Below are 23222 nucleotides of genomic sequence, written 5' to 3'. Positions count from 1 at the left end.
TAATTGGTACTTTGGGCAGGAAAAGCTCCTGCCGGAGAGAGTTTTTTTCTAAGAACAATTCTCATTTGCTCATTTGCACGGTGTGGTCTCTGTGCCATCCGTGAATTTCGTGCTGAACTTCCAGCTTTCAGGACAAGTAGTTTTATTATTAACAGCTTTAAAATGAGCACATTGAGAAGGATAATGTGCCATTTTCAGGTATAATCCTCTCTGACTTCAGCGTTACTTAGACATGCTTTTGGTAGCCTCCAAATCACAAATTAGGGCCTCAGATTTTATTGATCTGTGCCTGTCTGAATAACCTTTTCCAAGCTCCTTAAGCTACCCAGCATCTCCCTCTTCTGTTTTTTAAATAAATCCAGTCGACAGCTCCCTCTCCCGTTTTTAAATAAATCCAGTAACTCCTCATTAAAGTTCCCAGTGCTCCAAAAGAGACACACTCCTGGACACAGACATGAAGACTTTGTTCCGTCATCAAGGTTCTTGCGGTTCCGTACCGTGATGGAGACAGAACGGTGAAAAGCAGCCCGAAGGTGAGTGACGGTGTGGGGATACTAACAAGCTGCTCTGCGAGCAGGGGGCGGTGGCTGCTGTCAAGGCATTGACAGCAATGCGGTGAGCCATCCCCCTGTTGTCTTGCTGGTGATGGAGGATCACCTTCATGGTCAGATCTCCCGGAACCACACTCACGAGTTCTGACTCAAGGGTCTTGCCAGCCCAGAAGTACCTTCCTCCCAGTCTAACTTGATCTTTTCCTGCTGATGGACTAAAACTGTCACCATCTCAGTCATACCTGAGGATCAAGACGATCACTTTTCGGTCTTGGCTTAATCGCATGAATTTCTTTAACCAAAAAGCTTGTTAAATGCCCTGTTTGGCCCCTTATGTGGAGGACATATTCTGTGTGCCCTGCCTTTGAAGATCAGTCATGGGTTTCTACAGCCCCGTTTCCAACGAGCTGATACTTGGTGGAATGATCCCTTACCCGCCTCTCTATCTCAGTTTCCTGTAAGTGAGTAGAGATTGCAGACATAAATGGAGGAAGGGAAAAGAAGTAACAACAGCAAAAAAAAAAAAAAAAAGTAGCAAATGCAAAGACTGAAGAGTGCGAGTGGCAGGAGTTCGGGAAAGAGAGAAACAGGGGGATGGACAGAGAGAGCAGCAGAGAGCAAAACGCCACACGGCCGCTCGCTCCTAGGATTCCACTCCCTGATTGGAGATGGACAGAAGAGCAGCAGAGAGCAAAACGCCACACGGCCGCTCGCTCCTAGGATTCCAGTCCCTGATTGGAGATGGACAGAGAGAGCAGCAGAGAGCAAAACGCCACACGGTCGCTCGCTCCTAGGATTCCAGTCCCTGATTGGAGATGGACAGAAGAGCAGCAGAGAGCAAAACGCCACACGGCCGCTCGCTCCTAGGATTCCAGTCCCTGAATGCAGTGAGGCTGGCGTGGACCATCCACTGAGGGGGAGCCCCCACCTCCTACCCCTCCCTTGCTGTCGCCCTGCAACCCCTTCCACCCCTTGCTGCCCCATGAGCCGAGGGGAAAGGCAGGGACCCAAATCGATCAATGTATACTGAGTTTAAGAAAAAAAAACTAAATCTGTCACTAAATCTTGGCTCATGAACTACAGGCATACCAGTTACCCATGCAGTCTTATGTTGATTGCTAATGAGGAATTAGCTGTCATTTAAAGTGACCCCATACTGAATGTCGGGGACACAGAGATGATGCATAGGAAAAGGAGATTTGTGGGAATTTCCGAGGTCTTTGTGGCTCAGTGGTAAAGAATCTGCCTGCCAATGCAGGAGACACAGGTTCGCTCTCTGGGTCGGGAAGATCCCCTGGAAGAGGAAATGGCCACCCACTCCAGGATTCTTGCCTGGAGAATCCCATGGACAGGGGAGCCTGGGGGGCTACAGTCCATGGGGTCGCACACAGTCGAACCCGACTGAAATGGCTGAGCACACTTCACATCTCTTGTTCTCTAGACCTGTGTTATTCAATTCAGTGAACACTAACCACGCAAGACCGTGTCGGTTTAAATTGATCAGAATTTTTTTTAAAAAGTTAAAAATCCAGGTCCTCAGTCTACTTCAGCCTCCTCTACAGTGCCCGGCAACCCCAAGTGGCCAGTGACTGCCATACTGTAGGTGAAATCTGGAACATTTCTGAGATCATGGAAATTTCCATTGTGTATCAGCGGGCTTATGCACTTTAAATAGTACGTTTCAGCTTTGGAGGTATTTGATAATTCTTTAAGAATTAAAAAAAAAAGCATAGTGTTCAAGAATATAGTTTAATCGAGTGATTAGATTACTCTCCCAAGTGGTACTTGGAAGCAGACAGTCCTTCTGTCTGCCATTTTTCTGGAGTCAGCCAGTGCCCAGTTCTTATCTGTTTTGCTCATGTGGTCCCTGTGGGAAAAGGTCTCAAGCGCCTTCTTGAAGACGGCAGCCCATCTTCACGGTACCCTGTGGCCCTGGGCGTGATGTTTGCTCACGGCTCTCTCCCACTAGCATGCAAGCTCCACGAGGCAGAGGAATGTTTCTGAATGAATAACTTTTACAAACTAGCAGAGGGTTGATTTCCTCAGTGGAATATTTAACCGCATGACTCACCAAGTTACTGAAGCCAATTACATTGAGGGCTTGTTTCAAAACAGCAAATTTCTCCCTGTTCAGAGAATGCTCTGCTGCTGATATATCTTCTCTAAGGGTCTGGCGCAAATACCTGTGAGGAGGAAAAGCACACAGTTTTATGGCTTGGCTTGTCAACAAACCCCAGCGGTGAAGTCACTTCAGCCATGTCTGGTCTCCAGAATAATGGACATCACCTGGACACTGTGTCCCTGTGGTATTTATACGGCTTTGGTCCCTAAGAGCACATGCTGTTTCCGGAAGCAAGGAAGGAAGGTTCTTGTTGTACCAGAGCATATTTACACTGCTTTCCTTGGTTCTCACTTGAGTGGCTCCCCTCCTCAGAGAAGGTCATGAGTACTTTGTGTATTTCATATAGAAATCTAGCAGATTCTACCGCACGCTTTGTAATTCATATTTGTAGTCAAGATTTTAAACTGAGAGCAATCTACGATTTCTTCTCGTTAATATCTTTTAATTACGAGGTGGATGATTAATTCATGGATTTATTCCTTTCGTTCAAAAAGCACAAAAAGGAAAAAAGAAGTTGACAGTGTTAATTGCTCAGTCGTGTCTGACTCTTTGCGACAGCGGGAGTGGAGCCCGCTAGGCTCCTCTGTCCATGAGATTCTCCAGGCAAGAACACTGGAGTGAGTTGCCATTTCCTTCTCCAGGGCATCTTCCCGACCCAGGGATCGAACCCAGTCCTCCCACGTTGCAGGCAGATGCTTTACCGTCTGAGCCACCAGGGAAGCCCTAAGCACAAAGGACTCGCCCACCAAATACACAACACTAACCCTTGAGGATACAAAGAGCTTATCCTTGGAGGCCCAAGAGCACACACGGTGTGTCCACAGGCAGAGACAAGGGAAAAACATGGCTGGGATGCAACACGGAAGCAGAGTAACAGAGAAGGCCTCGGCCTGTTTGCGGAGTGCAGAAAGGGAACCGGGGGAAAGGCTGCAGGCCAGGACGAGGCTTCGGTTTCAAGAGCTGACGTTTGAGTGAGGATCGCCCAGGCAAATCCGAGATCCAGGGTGATCCTCAGAATAACTGGCACCACGCGCGAAGGCGCACAGGCAGGATCATATGTGATGTGTGTGTTGGAAACTTGCGTTGTTCGGCACAGTTGGAGCCTCTGGGGAGAGGGCGGAGGGTGATGAGGCCAGACAAGGAGCCAGGGCCCCGTGTGTCCTGCAGAAGAGTCTCCATGGTGGCGTGGAAGTGAGGCTGTGCCCAGGGTCTTGAAGCAAAGAAAGCCTGGCGGTTCAGCAGGGATTTCCCGGCAGCCAGTGAGGGGGCCTGGAATTAGCACTCAGCAGCTGCAGTAGTTCAGTCGCTCAGTCTCGTGTGACTCTTTGCAGCCCCAGGGACTGCAGCCCACCAGGCTCCTCTGTCCATGGGATTCTCCAGGCAAGAATAATGGAGTGGGTTGCCATGCCCTTCTCCAGGGGATCTTCCCAACCTGGATCTCCTGCATTGCAGGCAGATTCTTCACCGACTGAGCTACGAGGAAGGCCTGGGAAGAGATGAGGCAAAGAAATGAGCCGGCAGGTCTAGGGAGAGACCAGCAGTGAAGAGAAGTGGAGGAGATGGAGAGGCAGGTGGGCGAGAGGAGGGCTGGCTGTTCACGGGGTCCGTGGGGGGGACGTGTCGATGGCGCTTTGTAAGTTTCTGTGTGGGGAAGCAGGGTGGAGTGGGCCTCAGTCAGTCAGGGGGGCATCTCGAGAGGAGGAGTGTGTTCTTGAGAGAGGGAGACAGAGTTTATCATGGCTGTGTTTGTTCACTTTGAATTACTTGCTAGAAGTTCATGTGGTGTTCCAAGAAATAATCGGCTAGAAGGATCTGAAATTCAGAAAAGTCCAGAAAATAAGCCCTGGAAGTCGTCAACACGAAGACGACTAAAATCACAGGAGTGAATGAGCGCCCTGGAAAGAAGGTGCCCACATTTTACGGATGAAGACAGAGCTGATGAGAAGAGACCGTAGGGGCAAGGGGAGGGGGTGACAGCAGGCAGGTGCAGACTCTGTCGGTGTCGACGAGGGGTCTAAAAGGCCTTCTCTGCCCTTGACCTTGGCTGGGATGGGGGTCAAAGTGAAACAGCCCACCAGATGGGGTGGGGAGTGGGGAGACCTCAGGAGGCTTCTATGGTGAGGCAGAAGCACATTAAGACTGGAGGAAACGAAAAGACAGAGGAGGAAGGAGAGGGTCTGGACTTGGTGCCCCTCAGCCCAGTGGAAGGATGCTGCCCTCCCCATATATGGGTCAGGCGATGAATACCGGCCAGTGGCTGGACATCTCAGGGAGTAGAGGGACCCCTGCTTATGGCCTCAGTTTCTCTAGGACGGAATGTAGATGATGAGGCAAAGCGGATTTGAGGAATGGGCTGAGAATCTAAGCCACTGGCTGTGGACAAGGGACACTGTGGTCAAGCAGAGGGCTTCCCAGGTGGCGCTAGTGGTAAAGAACCCACCTGCCAATGCAGGAGACACAGGAGAGGTGGGTTCGATCCCTGGGTGAGGAAAGTCCCCTGGAGGAGGGAATGGCAACCCACTCCAGTATTCTTGCCTGGGAAACCCATGGACAGAGGAGCCTGATGGGCTACAGTTCATAGGGCCACAGAGAGTCAGATATGACTGAAGTGACTCAGCAGGCATGGAGCCAAGCAGGGAGACACGGGAGGTTTAGTGAAGCAGCCGAGGACCCCGGGGAGCTGCTGGCCAGCTTCAGCGGGGCTCTCTCTTTCTCCGAGGATAGGCGAGCTGGGGGTTGGGGTCTCGCACCAAAAGGAAAAGGTCACGGGCCACCATGCTAGCGAGGGGTTGAGTTAGGACGGTCAGAGCCGTCTGGCCTAAAATTCACAGAATTCTAGAAGCTGTAACCAGTCTTAATTCTTCCTGTTCTTACAGAAGTTTTCCATCCATTTGCTGGTGTCATCTTTTCTTTTCTGCTTGTAGCATAGGATAGAATTCCATTCCGAGTGGTTATTTGACATCTTGTAAAGAACAATTAGCTCTCATTAACATTACAGAGTCAAATATGCAAAACACCACGGTTCCTTTCCACATTCTTGCAAGTTAATCAGTTAATGAACTCCACCTATGGAGAATTCAGTATTTCTTTATACCTCAGCATCTCCCACTTCGTGTGTCTTTATGGTGGGGATTTACGGCAGCTCTGACCTACTCCACGAAGCAGTTAAATTCTGGGCAGAAGGAACCATTGGGGTTAATCTGGGTAATTTAGACAGGGCTATTAAATCTGTAATGGCTCATGAGAAACCAGATCAAAATTGGGGGTTTTCCAGGGCAGCTGAACTGATGGCAGGAATGATGCTTGAAGACTGTCTGTGTTTTCCTCGATAATCAGAAAACTTGTTGGTATGAGGACAATGCAAAAAAAAAAAAAAAACTAGATTTCAATGTCTTCTATACAAACTTTACAATCCTTCTACTTTTCAGTAAGGCCAAGGTTGATTTCACTAGAAATATAGGTCTTTACTTAACAGCCAAACTCTATCTTAAAGTGGGAAGGTGAGTATCAGGAAAAAAAAAAAAAATCAAATGTCTACATTTTAGACATTAAAAGCACGTTTTTTTCCCTTTGAAATCATTTAATAATGAAACCGCACATACGGCAGGAGCTAGAGCAGCTCCAGGAGACGGTGACGGACAGGGAAGCCGGTGTGCTGCAGTCCACGGGGTCGCAAGAGTCGGCACGACAGAGCAAGGGAACAACAAGGTCACACAGGCAGGAAAATCCTGGAAAAGTACGCCTGGCAAAACACTGCAACCAAGAACGCAGCAGAGCTCTGTCTGACCCTTTCTGATGGCATTTTAAACTTTTATTGTCCATAAAATGGAATAAAAGTAGGTTAAATGTGAAATTAAAAAAAATTCATTTCTCCTTCATGATGACTTTATGTTAATTAAATACGACACTATGTGTGATATGCTTTCTAAACTCAGATCGCAAGGTACACATAGAATAGGAGTATTTCCTGGAAAAAAATGTATCTTGCATGTGTGGAGGGCTTTTTCAGTGTGCTCGGTCATTAATGAACCTCTTTAATAAGATACATAACTAAGTCAAACGACATATGGAACATTTTGAGAAATTACAACACACGCTATTAAGCATGTAGAATATTTTAATGTAAAATATACTTGTCTGTTTGCCAATAGATAAAAGTAATAAACAGATAAAGAGATCAAAATGTTCACTCCTGATCATTTTCTCCCCCAGCGTGAGTCACTTGAAGGTTGACAATCACATGTGTGTTTCCACGCGGTTTTAACACATGAACAGAGGCAGGAATGACCGTGGGCCACGGCTGACCGATGTCCCTGCAGACGAGCCAGGCTGCATTGATGCTTTCCCCCGATCTCAACACCGTGGCTGAGACCCACCCGGACGAATCTGTGCAAGTGTTTCATCTGATAGCTTCGGACTCTGTCACCTATCCATTGACGGTCCCACAGGTCAACGACAGGTTGGCAGGTGCCAAGAGCACTTGTCGGCAACTGAACAGCAACGACCACAAGGGCCTCTGCCGTCTGCCTCTGCGGAGATCGGACCCTGTACTGCTGCAGCTGCGCACCTTCGACACCCCCGAGGGGAATTCAGGGAGGAGAGGGAGGCACTCTGTGCTCCAAGGAAACTGGTGGAAGACGTCTTCAGATGGATAGATGTTTTCAGGAACTGATTTTGTGATCCTAATCCTCGCATCTCCTCAGATGTTGAAGCACACTGAATCCCTTTGTGGTGACATCAGCTCCTCGTGACTAGCAGAAAAGTTTTTGTAAAGTAGGCGCTTGATTGCATTGAGCTCCCCCTTCAGCAAAATCTCATATTTGGACCTTCCCCAGTGCCTCTCTGGAGCAGCCTCTCAGAGCGAGCTGTGGTGCTCTCTCCCCAACTGGAGTCCTCATTTTGCACAAAATAATAACTCACAGCTCACGCTGTGCATCGTTTTTAGTTGACACACAATTCCCAGTATTCAGATCTTAGAATATCAATCTTCAGGGTCTTTCATGGCATCTTTTATGTCTTGAAAGCCATATACTTATAGCTCAAACAGTCTACTTGTATCATCTCCTCTTAGCTCATACAGAGCTCGGAACAGTAGCATTTGGCAACGCGGACATGTCTGACCAGAGACAGAAACATCAGCAACGTGTCATTTGTGCAACCAGGAACCGTTGCTGTTTTATTTTCAAAAGGTGGACAGACCAGGGGACGCTCCGGGTGTTGTCCGGCCACAGAGCAGAAGACAGTAACATGGAGGCTGGGCCGTGTTAAAAACAGTTGGTGGGTTAATACTCTGATTAACTGGACTCAAAAGGAAAGGTGGTGAGAACTGAAAACACGTGTCAGACACTTCACTGGAGGTTCCAGAAGCACTTCCATTCGTCTTCAGATTGATCCTGAAAAGCAGAGCTATCGTTGTGCCCATTTGTGATATGAGGGAACTGAAGCGCGTTTAAGATTTCCAAGCCCGCACCTGGCCGACGGACAGCACCCTCTGTGCCTCTCAGCCCTCCTGCGAGGGGCTGGGAGGACAGGAGAGGCTGAACAGCACCACAAGGCACCTTCCTCAAGTTTCAACTGGGCTTAAAAATGTGGGCGAAGGAAAATGAGACGTGGAATTACTATTACACACGGATGGGTTTTAAACAGAATGCAAAGTCTCACAAGGTTTTAAGATTCCACAGCATAGTTTATGATTATTCGATTCTGTCTCAACTCTATACTGTATTACAGGAACAAAATGGAGTAGCTGGTAACTGAGCAGGACCCCATGGGACCTTCCAGGGACAGATGCCCCTGAACCTCCACCTGCCTCTTGTTTGTGGGCAAGTTTAGCTCCCTAGATCTTCCCCACGTTCCAAAGAATAAACTTAATCAGAGAAATGAGAACATGCAGAAACAGAGGAAAGCAGTCAAGTAAGACAAAATTATAATAGCTTGATCGTTATGCAAAGAGTGCCAGAGAACTGATGCCTTCGAACTGTGGTGCTGGAGAAGACTCTGGAGAGGCCCTTGGACAGCAAAGATCAAACCAGTCAATCTTAAAGGAAATCTACCCCGAATAATTATTGGGATCACTGATGCTAGAGTTGAAGCTCCAGTATTTTGGTCACCTGATGTGAACAGTGGACTCATTGGAAAAGACCCTGATGCTGGGAAAGATTGGGGGCAGGAGGAGAAGGGGGCGACAGAGGATGAGATGGCTGGATGGCATCACTGACTTGATGGACATGAGTTTGAGCTACTCCAGCAGATAGTGAAGGACAAGGAAGTCTGGCATGCTGCAGTCCATGGGGTTGAGAAGAGTTGGACACGACTTAGCAACTGAACACAATAATCATTAAACAATGATTAATGATTAAACAAAGTCAAGGACCTTTAGTTCCTCCTGAAGAGCTATAGACATTATTCTTTAGCCATGTCCTTGAGCTGTTTTGCAGATACTGAAACCCCCACCAGTTGGGAGAAGTAAACTATATTCTTCCCTCAACAACTATATTCTATTCTATATATAGAACCCAGACAGGTTGAAACCAGAAGGTTGATGACATTGGCTCCTGATCACTTCACCACCAACCAATCAGAAGACTGTCTGTGAGCTGATCACACACCCTGCAGCCCTCTAGCTCACTCAGTCTTCAAAAGCCGTTCCCTGGAAATCACTGGGGAATTGGGATCCAGTGAGCTTTAGCTGCCTGGACGCTAATGGGATATAGCAATGGCTATTTCAGTCACACTCCTGTGACTGGATGAACTCATTTCCTAGTTCCAGGAAAGAGTTTTGTTTGTTTGGGGTAGGCTCCTTGGGTATCTCCCCTCTCCTTTGTTGCTTTTTATACAAAACATGATGGTGATTTATTCCGAACAACTAAGTTTATAAATCTCATTTTTGAAGATCAGGATGAGAAAAGCACATCTGTACCAAAGAAACAAATGACTTTGTTTTCAGTCACATTAAAAATAATGGCAAAGCAGGTGACTAGGTGTTAAACTGAAGGGCACAAAATCCCACTCGGCTCTGAAGGTTTTCATTACAAGTTAAATTTAAGGTAAGCCAGTAACAAGAAATGTTGATTTATGCTATTTCTAATCAACTGTTCCATGGTTCCAATCTGTTGACTGTCGCGACAACGAACAGTATTCCAGGAACGCATCTTCTAAGGTGGGGCAGAAATCTTGCTTGTGTCTGTCGTGTGTATATGCCTGTGAATGTGTGAGTGAAGGGGGTGTGTGTGTGTGTATTGATAACTTTTGCTTTGCCATAAAGGGACACAGATTCTGGAATACACTTCCTATGGGTAGAGGGGCAAATTAAAATCGCTAATCCCCCAGGGTATGGCACCGCTGAGACAAGGGGGACGGAATTCAAGGCGGCAGCGATTTGATCCGAGCATCAAACAACGACCTTTTGCAAAAGAAGAAGAAGTTCAAGGGCGTGGTACCCCCCGGGGCACCTGCACCTCCCTTCTCAGAGCCCAGCCCGACACAGCACAGCTGTGAACTTACAACTCGGGTGAATGAGTCCTGCAGACGTGATGTGCGGCATTGTGAATCAGTCTACCAAGGCGTACTATATGCGTCAAGGTTCTGCTAAACCTTAATAGTTATCCCCACAAAAAAGAAATGACGATTACGGGAGGTGACAGAGGTGCTAAATAGCACTAGAGCCACATCCTATGTCAGTGTGTAAACGTGTCAAACCAACACGTTGTCCAGCTTCAACCGGCACAGCGGTGTTAGTCTCAGTCACGCCTGGCTCTTTGCAGCCCCATGGACTGTAGCCCGCCAGGCTCCTCTGTTCATGGGATTTTCCAGGCAAGAATACCGGAGTGGGTTGCCATGCCCTCCTCCAGGGGACTTTCCTGACCGAGGGATTGGACCTGGGTCTCCTACCCTGCAGGCAGATTCTTTACTGCCTGAGCCACCAGGGAAGCCCAAGCTCACCACACAAAGCTGTATGTCAATTACATCTCAAAAATTAACTGACTTGATTTAAAAACACAAGAACAAACAGAAACAGCCACCCTGGCCATGCTCATCAGGCCTCTTGGTTCAGCAGACGGGGGACGGCTCTCCTATGCCCACACGAGTGCCCAGCACAGATGGGGAGAGCAGCCTCCAGTGGAAACGCTGTAACGGGGGTCCCTCCTTCAAACCACGTGCCTGCCCCTTCACCAGGGGCTCACAGACCACAGACGGCGATTTTTTGCTGGTGTTTGATCTGCCGCAGAAACAACAGAAGAACAATGTCTTCTGACCGTGGGCAAAGCTGCCTTCTACTTGGGGAAGTTTAATATGTAAGCAGAAACCAGATAAGGCCCAAACCAGACAGTCGGCATCAACAAAGACAGCCCTGTTTACCAGCTGACGGAGGAAGATGGCAGCACGCTCCTTCCTGCTCCCCCACCCCCACCCTGCTCCTCAAAGGAAATTCTTTTCTTGACTGTTTTAAAACAATCTGGAAAGTATTAACCAATTTTAAATCCCCCCTCCATGGAATATGAATAAGATTTTTTTTTTTTTAATTAACCGCAGGTTCAGATCCATAAATCTCCCCCAATGAAAATGTTAATCTATTAGCCGCAAGCTGTTTTGTTTGGAGAGAGGAAACCCTGCCCGTGGTCCTAGGAGAAGAACAGAATCCGTTTAATAAATTACGCATTCAGAATGACTTCGGGTCTTGTGACATTCCCGGAATAGTTTGTCCATATTTTTCTCATCAGTCAGAATATTTCTGCAAAACATCTGGTGGGACAAACTCTAAACTCTCACCATCTTTCCAACGGGGGTGGGGGTGCGAGCGGTTGGTGCGTCTCATAAAGTCGTTTAGTTCTTGAACACAGAGGTGGAGACGCGAGAACAGAGCAGCTGCCTCCAGCACAAAGGGTCCAGGACACGGATCTGGGGGTCGAACCCCAGGCTGCACTCTGTCCCCAGCCCTCTGTCTGGACGGGACTCCTCCTTGCCAGCGGAAGGGGCGTCCTTTCCTCCTCACAGACATAGAGGACCAGCAGTGATTACATGGATGACTCAGTGAAATGGGAAGAAAGGGACATTTTCGCTCAGAGCCAGGGTCAGGGTCTGGCCTTTATGAACCTGTTTAACTCGCTAAGGCCTGGGGGAGCTGAGTCTGCTGGGTGGAGTAGGGGGGCTCCATACTTCCCCCAAGTCCAGGTCACAGCAGACCAGCTCAGGTTCTGCACGTGGGGAGGGGCAGCAGGTACGTCTGTATTCATCTGGCTCCGTCCAGGCTGAGCAGGTGCAGAAGTCCTCCTCGGGAAATCTCACCAAAAAGCTTTGTGTAGGGTCATACCCACAACACTGTGGTGAAGGATAACTCAGACCTACCCTGGGGTTTGAAATCCTGACTGAGGTTGACACCTGCATGGGAACGCCGGTCATCTGCAAGTGTTCCAGAAGGTGACAGTCCCGCTCATGAGCGTGTAGGGATGGTTACTGCTGATGCAGGGATTCCAGCACTGGGACCCGCTGTGGACTTGCACGGGTGTTTGTGCAAGCTTATCTGTGTGACAGTGCCACGCTGATGGCTGCTGTGGTTCAGCCGCTCAGTCGTGTCCAGCTGTGCGACCCCACAGACTGCAGCTCGCCAGGCTTCCCTGTCCTCCACCATCTCCCAGACTTTGCTCAAACTCATGTCCATCGAGTCGGTGATGCCCTCCAACCATCTCATCCTCTGTCGTCCCCTTCTCCTCCTGCCTTCTATCTTTCCCAGCATCATGGTCTTCTCCAATCAGTCAGTTCTTCGCATCAGATGGCCAAAGTATTAGAGCCTCAGCTTCAGCACCAGTCCTGCCAATGAATAGTCAGGACTGATCTCCTTTAGGATGGACTGGTTGGATCTCCTTGCTCAAGACTCAAGGGTCTTCTCCAGCACCACAGTTCAAAAGCATCAATTCTTTGGTGTTCAGTCTTCGTTATGGTCCAACTCTCAAATCCATACATGACCAGTGGAAAAACCATGCTGCTGCTGCCGCTAAGTTGCTTCAGTCGTGTCTGACTCTGTGTGACCCCATGGACTGCAGCCCATCTAGGCTCCCCCGTCCCTGGGATTTTCCAGGCAAGAACACTGGAGTGGGTTGCCATTTCCTTCTCCAATGCATGAAAGTGAAAAGTGAAAGTGAAGTCGCTCAGTCGTGTCTGACTCTGAGCGACCCCATGGACTGCAGCCCACCAGGCTCCTCCGTCCATGGGATTCTCCAGGGCAGAGTACTGGAGTGGGGTGCCATTGCCTTCTCCGTGTAAAAACCATAGCTTTGACTATAAGGACCTTTGTCAGCAAAGAGACCACCACAGGCGAGTCTTTGAATCCCACCAGGGGGAGCATGCCAAGGAGCCGTCCCTCTGGACTGAAGAGCCTGAGTGTACAGGCGAGTCCCCCAACAGATCAACCTTCCCAAGTCTTACTGGCCTCATGTCAACTCTCTACTCAGCTGAAACTTTCCCCTAATGACAGCCTCGTGCGTGTTTTCCAGCCTCCCCACAACACTGCTCTGCTCATCCACCCCTCCCTCTGTCCTGTTCCTGGGGGCCCCACAGGAGCTGGCCACCAGGCACCGTGACATTGACCATCTGCGCTTGGGAGCAGCCACCCAGATTCTCTTCCAGCCACACCATGCGCCCAGGAAGATTCATGGAACAAAAAGGCTGACCCTCCCAAAGGTAAGAGGGGTCTCCTCGCCCCACTGTCTTCAACCAGGACACTATCTTCTCGTCTCGTCTCTACAGACCGGATCTGAAACACCAGCTTTTCTTGGGTCTTGAGCCTGAGTGCTTTTGCATTGGAGCTCAAGCCACTGCCTCTCCTGGGGCTTTAGCTCACCCTCGAAGCACTGGGGACTCCTCAGCCTCCATGTCTGTGTGAACTCAATCAGGTATATATGTGTGAGCTCCCCTGGGCTCAGCGATAACGAATCCAATGCCAATGCGGATGTGGGTTTGATTCCCAGGTTGGGAAGACCCTCTGGTGAAGGAAATGGCAGCCCATTCCAGTATTTCTGCCTGGGGAATCCCATGGACAGAGGAGCCCGGCAGGCTACAGTCCACGGGGTTTCAAAAGAGGCAGACACAACTTAGTGACTAAACAACAAATATATATATGTGTGTGTGTATATGTATATGTATGTGTGTATATATACACACACACACACACACATGCATATACATGTCTATTGCATACACACACAGACATATATAATATACATAAAGAAATTTATTCTTCCCCACTTTATTCACACATTAACACACTTAAATAGTAAATAGTTTTCATTTAACATCTACAACTTATAGGTCATCAATTTGACTCTTTTTGGATAGAGATCATGACAACCATGTTCCTGATTCAGATTCTTATAAAATCTAACTCAGTACTGACTGTAAGATTGTTTCCACACACACCTGAACATTTCCATGTGTCTTTGGGTTTTCCAGACACACCTGCTTGGCTCTGTTTATACCCCGCAGGTTTCCAACATGCCTGTGAGAGGCCATAGGTAACTGGTTGATACATAAGCAGTGAACAGAAACTCCACTTTTTTCTTTGATTAAAGGTTGGCAAAAGTAAGAGAGAAATCGAGACCATAAAACTCAATCCTTCTTTCATCAGAAAAAAAACCAAAACAAAGAAAACCCCAGTGATACTACAGTGAAGAATTTCTCTGGGAAATGTTCTAGTGAAAAGGAGCTTCGGGTAAGAGAGACAGACATGCACGTACATGATCAAAGGCGATGCATCCGCTTTGAATTCTTCAAGGAAGGGCCGAAGGGAGGACTGAGAAAGCGGATGGGAGGGGAGACTGAGAAAACAGGACACTTCTAAACAGAAAAAGAGCTCACTTCATCAGTTTGCTGGCCTTTCTGGATAACGTAAGTAGACAAATAGCACCCTTTCTGGAAAACAGTGCACGTCCAGAGCAGGCAGAAAGACACCCACCCGTGGGCAGAAGCTCACTGCCCTGGCATCAGAACATCGTCCACGCTAGCGGGTCTTTGTCATCTGAATAAGAAACACCAGGCTCTCCTTTTCACCAAGCTGGGATTTTTGTAAAGAAGTTAAAATGAGTAAGGTCAAAATATGCTACGTCCGTAACTTTCATGAAGATTTTAAAAATAAAGTTCAGGAAAATCTCAACCACAATGCCTTCTTAAAATGCAGGTAATGCATTAAAAAGTAATCTTGCCCACGGCTAAGTGTGCAACCAGAAGATTTCAGAAGTGAAATACTAGAACTGGTTATCCCAGGAGAGATTCATAAATTAAACTAAATATCCCAGTTTTTCTTTCTGATAAATACCAATTCTCACTGAAAAGCTAAATAAAATTGTTCACACACAAATACTCCTGAACTCATAACTGATCCTAATGATGTCTAGAAAAGGGGATGGGGAATGAGATGTCTAGTCCGAGCCCTACTATTCTATTGTACTTTTTTGCTCTTAGTTTTGAATATTTTCTAGCAAAATACTTTTGTTGAACCTGTCCTTGTGATTACAAATGTGCTACACATTTTCAATAAAAGAATACATTATATAAAAATACAGTATAATATTATAACACAGAATTTAAAAAATCAGAGCCAAGATCATCTAAAGGAAAAATGATTGGAATTGAGTCCTTAGCACTCAACATGAAATGTTAACATATTCTCAGTTCAGTTCAAAACTTCTCTGAACTACTGCAATATTTCCACCTGAATGCTAAACTTGAACTACTTATTAGTAACAACAAAACACTATTCCCGAAACAACCAAGTTCAACCAAGTGCTCGAGTAAGTCCAGACAAGTGATCGCTGTGAGCTCCCCAATGTTGCACTGTGTTTCTAGGTCAAAATCCTTCTATGTGAGAAAAGAACATTTGCAGAAAAGGCCCAGGCATGTTGCCTAACTGCCATTATTCCCTGACACTTAAAAATTAACTGAAAGTCAAAAGTTCTGAAAACATTATTATTGACGGTGAGAATGACGTGCTTTATCTCTTTACCTCCAGATGCAATAGCCTAATTGTGATATGTCAATACTAGAAATCCAGGAAGTTACACAAGAATATTAAAAAGCCACCAGTTATGCCGAGAGGTGTAGAATAAGTAAAAAAAAGTTCAAAACTAGTTTTTCCAAAGAAGGATGCTGGAACCTTCAAAGCCAGTAGGCATGGCTGTTTTCCATGCCTACATATGTTCATCCATCTAGAGCAATAGTAAACATTCTGCTTCAGCTTTCCTCTCCAGTGCTGAGGAAATGAAATGATGCTGTGACCTAGCAGCAATCAGGTCTTCAACTATTACTCTTCAACTATTACTACTACCATCACTGTAGTATCATTCTTTGTAGAAATAATGATAGTTTTCTAAACCAATTCTACACTTGAAAATGTTAATAAGTAACACTTAAAGAGAAATATGATGAAGCTCAGATACACCTTCCCTATCAGATTTAAATTTTCATATGTACAAAACTGCACATTTCCTTAGAAATAAATTTAAATGGATTTTGGGTACTGTGGATTCTTTAAACATTCTGCTGCTGCTGCTGCTGCTAAGTTGCTTCAGTCCTGTCTGACTCTGTGCGACCCCACAGACGGCAGCCCACCAGGCTCCCCTGTCCCTGGGATTCTCCAGGCAAGAACACTGGAGTGGGTTGCCATTTCCTTCTCCAATGCATGAAAGTGAAAAGTGAAAGGGAAGTCCTTGTCCAACTCTTAGCAACCCCATGGACTGCAGCCTAGCAGGCTCCTCCGTCCGTGGGATTTTCCAGGCAAGAGTACTGGAGTGGGGTGCCATTGCCTTCTCCTTTAAACATTCTAGAAACATTATAAACATTCTCTGGTGTCTTCTTCCTGCCCAATCTGCTGCTTCTAACAACTTTAGTCTTTATATTTCAGGTGTGAAATATAAAGAGAGTTAACCCTTCAAAGAGTTAACCCTAACGCTCAAATTTTTTTGAAAATAAAAGGCTCTAAAACTAGGAAGATTTAAATCAGTAGGTATTCCCTTCTGATTTGTTAGAAGACATACAACTTAAAATTGAGGGGCGGGGTTGGGGGGGACGGTAAGGCAGAATTAAATTATGGTTTCCCAGGTGGCTCAGCGGTAAAGAATCAGCCTGCCAATGCAGGAGATGCGAGTTCAATCCCGGGTCAGGAAGATCCCTGGAGAAGGACATGGCAACCTACTCTAGTATTTCTTGCCTGGGAAAGTCCATGAATAGAGCAGCCTGGCAGGCTGCAGTCCATGGGATTGTAAAAGAGTCAGACACAACTTAGTGACTAAAGAACAAGAGGATTAACTTACACAAATTAACTAATAAAAGTTAAAAACCATAGCTGTCATTATTAAAAAAAAAATGAGGGTGATCACTGCCTATTTCCCTGCAGTGATGATTTTAGGAAAGCTTTATTTGAAAATCAGGTGGCATGGCCTCTTTCGGTCTTTCTTTTTTCTTTCTCTTTTTCCTCTCCTCTCCAGGAGTGATGTTCCTGTCCCAAGCAGAGTGGTAACAGAGGAGGTGGAGTACAAAGAAAAAACATCTAGCATTAATGTTTCATCTGTTCTGCGCTTTGTTTTCCTTCCTCTGGCTTCTAACCTTAATCAGCTGATTTGCTCACAGCTCTAAATTTCCTTCTCACTTCCCACTAATCTCCGTTTTCAGATAAGAAATCTCTTCCTGCTGAAATTGAAAAGCTTCCACTAAATGGAATCAATCACACTATCAGCCAAAGAGAAATCAAGATCCATTTGAAAAGGTCAGATAAAGTAGGACATTTACAATGTTGATGATGCTACATTTAAACAAGTGCACTGCATCCTTATAATGACCTAGTTCAGGAAATTGCTGTGAAGTTTAATGATATGTTACTAAGTTACACTGCATTTCAGCAGCCTCCATATATTGCGATGTGAGCCTTGTAAATAATATTCGAGTAGCTAAAGCAGAAATTTAAAGGCAACATTTTATCAACCATAATTTAATTTGCCCAACATCTGATGCTAAAGTGCAGTGCTTATGCTCGGACAATGGGTACTCATAAAAATGTTCATGTACTTTTTCTTTTGGGGGCCAAAATTTCATTTCTTTCACTAGATGACCATTTTTACCATCACAGCAAATAATCTGAGCTTTGTTTATGCATCAGTTTATTCTCTGTTATCTTCAGGTGTCTGATTTAATGCCAGTCACGCTTTCTTAGGCTTCCCAGTTGGCTCACTGGTAAAGAACCCACCTGCCAATGTAGGCGACGCAGCAGACACGGGTTCGATCCCTGGGTTGGGAAGATCCCCTGGAGAAGGCAATGGCAACCCACTCCAGTATTCTTGCCTGGAGAATCCCATGGACGGAGGAGCCTGGCGGGCTACAGTCCATGGGGTCACAAGAGTTGGACAGGACTTAGTGAGTAAACCGCCAAGTCTGAGAGGCAAGCCAATATTTGAAAAGGTGAACATTTTGGTGTTCTGAATCCTGAAATACTCCTTCATGTTTCAATCAACAATCGGTTTGATCAGAAGCTCTCAGTGTGCACTTCAATTAGCAACAGGATCAAATGTTAACAATTCTGTAAATGCCCTTCTCAGCCTACTGTCTAAGAGGCTTTATAATCTTGGGGGTTCTTCAAACATAAAAAAAAAAAAATCCCTCGTCTAAGGGAATTGAACTTCGAAGTAAAGCAGATACTTAGAGGAAATGTGCTTGTAATTCTATGATGCAAGACAAAGAAAAATTGTCAAATAATAGAGTTACTGTTTGAAACAATAATGAAGGATTAAAAAAAAAAAACTCTAATCAAAGATGAGGTAAAACAAAGCACTTTTCATGAAATACAGGCCTCTTAGCCATGCTGGTATTCCTTGAAAGTGAGGAATTGATTATTTTACAGATTCAAAACACAGTCTATTTCTGCCAGTTAGTACACAAAACAGATTACTGCATTTATGCATAATTAAACTGACTTCAAGATATGAAGGAAAATTCAACGTTAGTTGAATAAAATTAATTTGCTCTGAGACAAGGAAGAAAATATGTTTGTAGTACCCAGAGCAGTAAAACATGTTATGCTAATTTTGAATTAGTTAGAACTTTGGTGGCCACAGTGAGCTTTTCATACCAATATCTACAGGAAGGGGCATTTCAATTCAATCAATGTTTGGGAGACATTTTTAAAGAAAATAAGAGGGCAGATGTGCATGGCCATCCATTTTCTGGCCCCTTCGAGTGTATCTGCGGCTTACTCTTTCCAAGGGGTCTTCTGAACATGGGACAGAGTTCTCAGCAGGTGCTTTTCAAAGATGGAGGGGCAGGGGGCCCCTGTCTGTCTATCTTGAGGTCCTGTCTCCTGCCACTGACCTCCAGTGACCTCCCATTCTGGCTGCTGCGTTCCTGAAATGGGTTCACTCCTGCAGATCACGCAGAACCACTCCTGCAGCAGACCCCAGCCCAGCCCAGTCCGGCACAGAGCCCGTCCTCTGTGGAAGCTGTGTCTGTGCCGAGCATCTCCAGCCATGGCTCCCACCGAGGACCCAGGACAGTCCTGCATCCTGGGAGGGGGCTTGAGGCTGGTAGAACACACAGCCAGTGATCCTTCCTGGGAACATTAAGGAAAGACTCTTCTGTGTAACGCAGGTCAAAATGTGCGTGCATGTGTGCTAAGTCGCTTCAGTCGTGCCTGACTCTTTGCAATCCCATGGACCACAGCCCACCAGGCTCCTCTGTCCATGGGATCCTCCAGGCAAGAGTACTGGAGTGGGTCGCCGTGCCCCCTCCAGGGGATCTTCCCGACCCAGAGACGGAACTGGAATCTCTCACGTCTCCTGCCTTGGCAGGTGGGTTCTTTACCACTAGCGCCACCTGGGAAGCCCCTACAGATCAAAATACTTGAGTTTATTTCATTTTTAAAGAATTCACTGTGAAGAACACCTTGATACGATATCAGATTTATACCCAGTATACCTCAGTCTCTTGTACACCTCAGTCACATGGAAATGTGTGCATTTTGAGTGTTCAGGGTCTCTCTTTATTACGAATGCACTTTGCAAAGGTTATCAGCAAGCAATGATTTCCTGGTGAGGGTTTACAGGTACGACATGTGGGTGATTTTACGAAGCCAGCACACTGGACCTAAGGGATGATTGAGAAATAGATCCGTCGCCACTGCAGGATGTTCTGTTTACTGTGAAATATTTAAACAGGTGGGAGAGTGCAGTATTCCAAGACACGCTCTTCTGTACCCGGACACACGCACACACGTGCCATATTATGCGTGACCCAACCACTTGTCAACATCAGCATGGGGTCACTATTGTGTCACGCCACCCAGAGGCTTTTATTGACATTGATGTTTGTAGCACTTGTCTTGAAAGAGTTGGATTAATCTGCCTAAAAGCTAAAGCTCTGGACTAGCTGGCTCTAACAATATTCCCCAAATAAGTACAGAAATGTTTAGAATCTGTCCAAATATTTAGCTACAATCAAATTTAGTAATATGCATTTCTTGGGTGCATATAAACATGCGTCCAGTCACACACACACGTCAGCACGATCCAGTCTACACACATAGATTGCTCATAAGTCTTAACCTAAAGCCACTACTCACTCTAGATTTGTAGTGAAGGAAGAGTCCCTTCATCTCTCCAAAAAGGCCATATTTTAGGTTGGTGCGAAAGAAACTGCAATTTTGCACTGTTGAACTTTGCCATTTGATAATAGAATATATTCTTAAATAAATGTGGCTGTGTTATACGTCATTTTAATGCACATTTCTCACTTTAATGTTTTTCTGGTAATGACTTATCACTTGTTGCAAAAAGCAAATTCAAATGAGTTTTTTTATTCGAGTTCAAAATGGGTTGTTAAGCAGCGGAGACAACTTACTACATCAAGAACGCATTTGGCCTGGGAACTGCTAACGAACGTACAATGCGATGGGGTTTGCAAAGGAGAGGAGAGCCTTGAAGATGCGGGGCATGGTGGCCAGCCGTCAGAAGTTAACAACGGCCAGCTGAGAGCATCATCAAAGCTGGTCCTCTTACAGCTACACGAGAAGCTGCCCAAGAACTCACTGTCGACCACTCTGTGGTCTTGGCATTTGAAACAAATTGGAAAAGAGAAAAAGCTTGATTAGTGGGTGTCTCAGGAGCTGACTGAAAATTTAAAAAGCTGTCATTTTGAAGTGTCATCTCTTATCCTACGTTACAACAGCGAACCATTTCTCGATCTGATTGTCACGTGCAATGAAAAGTGGATTTTATATGACAACCTGGTGATGGCCAGCTCAGTGGGTGGACAGAGAAGAAGCTCCAAAGCACTTCCCAAAGCCAAACTTGCACCCCAAAATGGTCATGGTCACTGTTTGGGGGTCTGCTGCCAGTCTGAGCCACTACTTTTTTGAATTGTAATGAATCCGTTACATCTGAGAAGTATGCTCAGCAAATCGAAGAGATGCATGGAAAACCTCAACGCTGGCACTGGTCAACAGAAAGGGCCCAATTCTCCTCCGAGACAACGCCTGGCTTCATGCAGCACAGTCAGCGCTTCAAAAGTTGCACAGACTGGGCTAAAAAGCTTTGCCTCGTCCGCCATCTTCACCTGACCTCTCGCCAACCGAATACCGGTTCTTTGAGCATCTCAACAACTTTTTGCAGGGAAAATGGCTCCACGACCAGCAGGAGGCAGGAAGTGCTTTCCAAGAGTTTGCCAAATCCCAAAGGACAGATTTTTATGCTACAGGAATAAGCAAACATTTGTTGTTGGTAAAAATAAGTTCACTGTAATGGTTCCTATTTTGATTAATAAAGACGTGCTTAAGCTGAGTTATAATGATTTAAAATCCAACCACAATTGCTTTCGTACCAACCTGAATATATCAGCAGTGAAGAGCACCTCTAAGTGCACGTCTGGGACCGTGAGGACCAGACAAACTGAAACCTGAGTAAGGAGCGGCTCCTCGGCTCCCCAGAGGCAGCTGTGGCCTGAGCCTCAGCGTTCACAGGGACTTAGGTTTCTTCTGTTAACCAGGGGGCTGAGGTCCACGTGGGAAGGAGAACGTGGTTTTGGCCCTAGATGTCACACAAAGCCAGACAACCCAAAGGCTGCTACCTCAATGGAAGAGACACCATAAAAACAAAACTCGTCCACAGACACAGACAAGCAACACGGAAACACATCTGGGTGGATTCTGGGAGGGCAAAGGGCACTCTACAGAAGTCACAACCGCAGCCAGGTCCTTCCTGGTTTCAGGGGTTTACATGCAGGCTACAGGTGCCCTTAGGACATTTTAACTAAGGAATTAGCATTAGAATGGTCCTGGGTCTTAAAAGACCCTGAGCGTTGACCAAAGCCAGAGACACTCTCTAACCTGCAGTGGCCCACAAGGTTTTGCCATCTGGGAAAGACCTGCTTTCCTGCAACACTATTTCTCCCACAGATTGGCCAGGGGCGGGGGGCGGTGGGGACTGGGGATGACTCAAGCTCATCACATTTATTCAGTTCATTCAGTTCAGTAGCTCAGTCATGTCCGATTCTTCACATTTACTGTGAGCTTTATTTCTGTCATTATTACATTGGCTCCACCTCAGAGCAGCTGGCATTAGATCCTGGAGGCTGGGGACCGCTGTTCTAGGGAGCCAACCCTTGACCCGGGACTCTCCCAGCCTGGCCACCAAGGGACACCAAGTCACACCGAGTCACACCCCAAAGGACAAACATCAGGAGACATAAGCTTCCCTGAGCGGCTGTCAGCAGATGCAGTAAACAGCAATACTAGAAGCTTGAGAGCTTCAGATAACACAGTGATTGGTTACAGACAGTGAAACAAGCATGTCGGAAACAAATAAAAGAACTGGAAATATGAGAAAAGAACAAGAAGCAGCATTCAAGACAATGCAGATTTGAGAGAGCAAAGTACAACTCTTAGAAACGGGGAAAAGACATTGAAGTTAAAACACACGGTGTGCCTTAAACATCCAATTAATAACGGCTCCAAAGGAACGTGTAAACCATGAGAAAGCACTGCAAAGTTACTAGAATGAAGCACAGAGAGATACAGAGACGGAAAACATAAAAGAAGGCAGGGAAAGAGAGAGGAAATGAGAAAGAGCAGCATGGATCTAACAGCAGTTCCAGAGAGCGGTGGCGGGGGTCATTCACAGAGATGCTGGCCAAGAATGTTTCAAACTTGGGAAAATATACGCCTCTGATGATTTGCAAATCAAAGTCTCGAGCAGAATAAACAAAACCAAACTTATATCTAGAATCAGTGGTATAAAATCAGAAATCTCCGTACACACCAGCACACACACACATAACAATGTTTGTTTTTTTATCCGTTTGATCGCACACCTATTTTGCACTCACAATGGTGCCAGGACCCGGAGGCATTAAGCTGCTTAAGTCAGGCTCCCAAGTCTTAGAATGCTTGCTTCTTCGGCAAAGACAGCGATGCAGTCACACAATATATACAACCCCGTGACGAGCTCCACGGCAGAGATGAACCAGGACATACTGGAGTTTAGCAACAAGAGAATACACGTGGTCCTTGTCATCATGAAGGA

At 46.3% G+C, this 23222-nt stretch overlaps 1 protein-coding gene across 3 annotated transcripts in view; it reads right to left on the bottom strand.

The window, feature by feature from the left end:
* Positions 1-23222, bottom strand: part of MYO16 (myosin XVI) — a 518782-nt gene that overhangs the window by 199882 nt on the left and 295678 nt on the right. For all 3 annotated transcript variants that reach the window (XM_070800476.1, XM_070800475.1, XM_070800474.1), the window contains exon 17: positions 2623-2734. In XM_070800476.1, coding sequence (XP_070656577.1) covers positions 2623-2734 — 112 coding nt within the window. The remainder of the gene's footprint in view (positions 1-2622; positions 2735-23222) is intronic.

The sequence above is a fragment of the Bos indicus genome, chromosome 12 (assembly GCF_029378745.1).
Source record: "Bos indicus isolate NIAB-ARS_2022 breed Sahiwal x Tharparkar chromosome 12, NIAB-ARS_B.indTharparkar_mat_pri_1.0, whole genome shotgun sequence".
NCBI classification, from domain to species: Eukaryota; Metazoa; Chordata; class Mammalia; order Artiodactyla; family Bovidae; genus Bos; species Bos indicus.
Note: the sequence above shows the minus strand (reverse complement) of the source record. Positions and strands in the feature narration are given on the sequence as shown.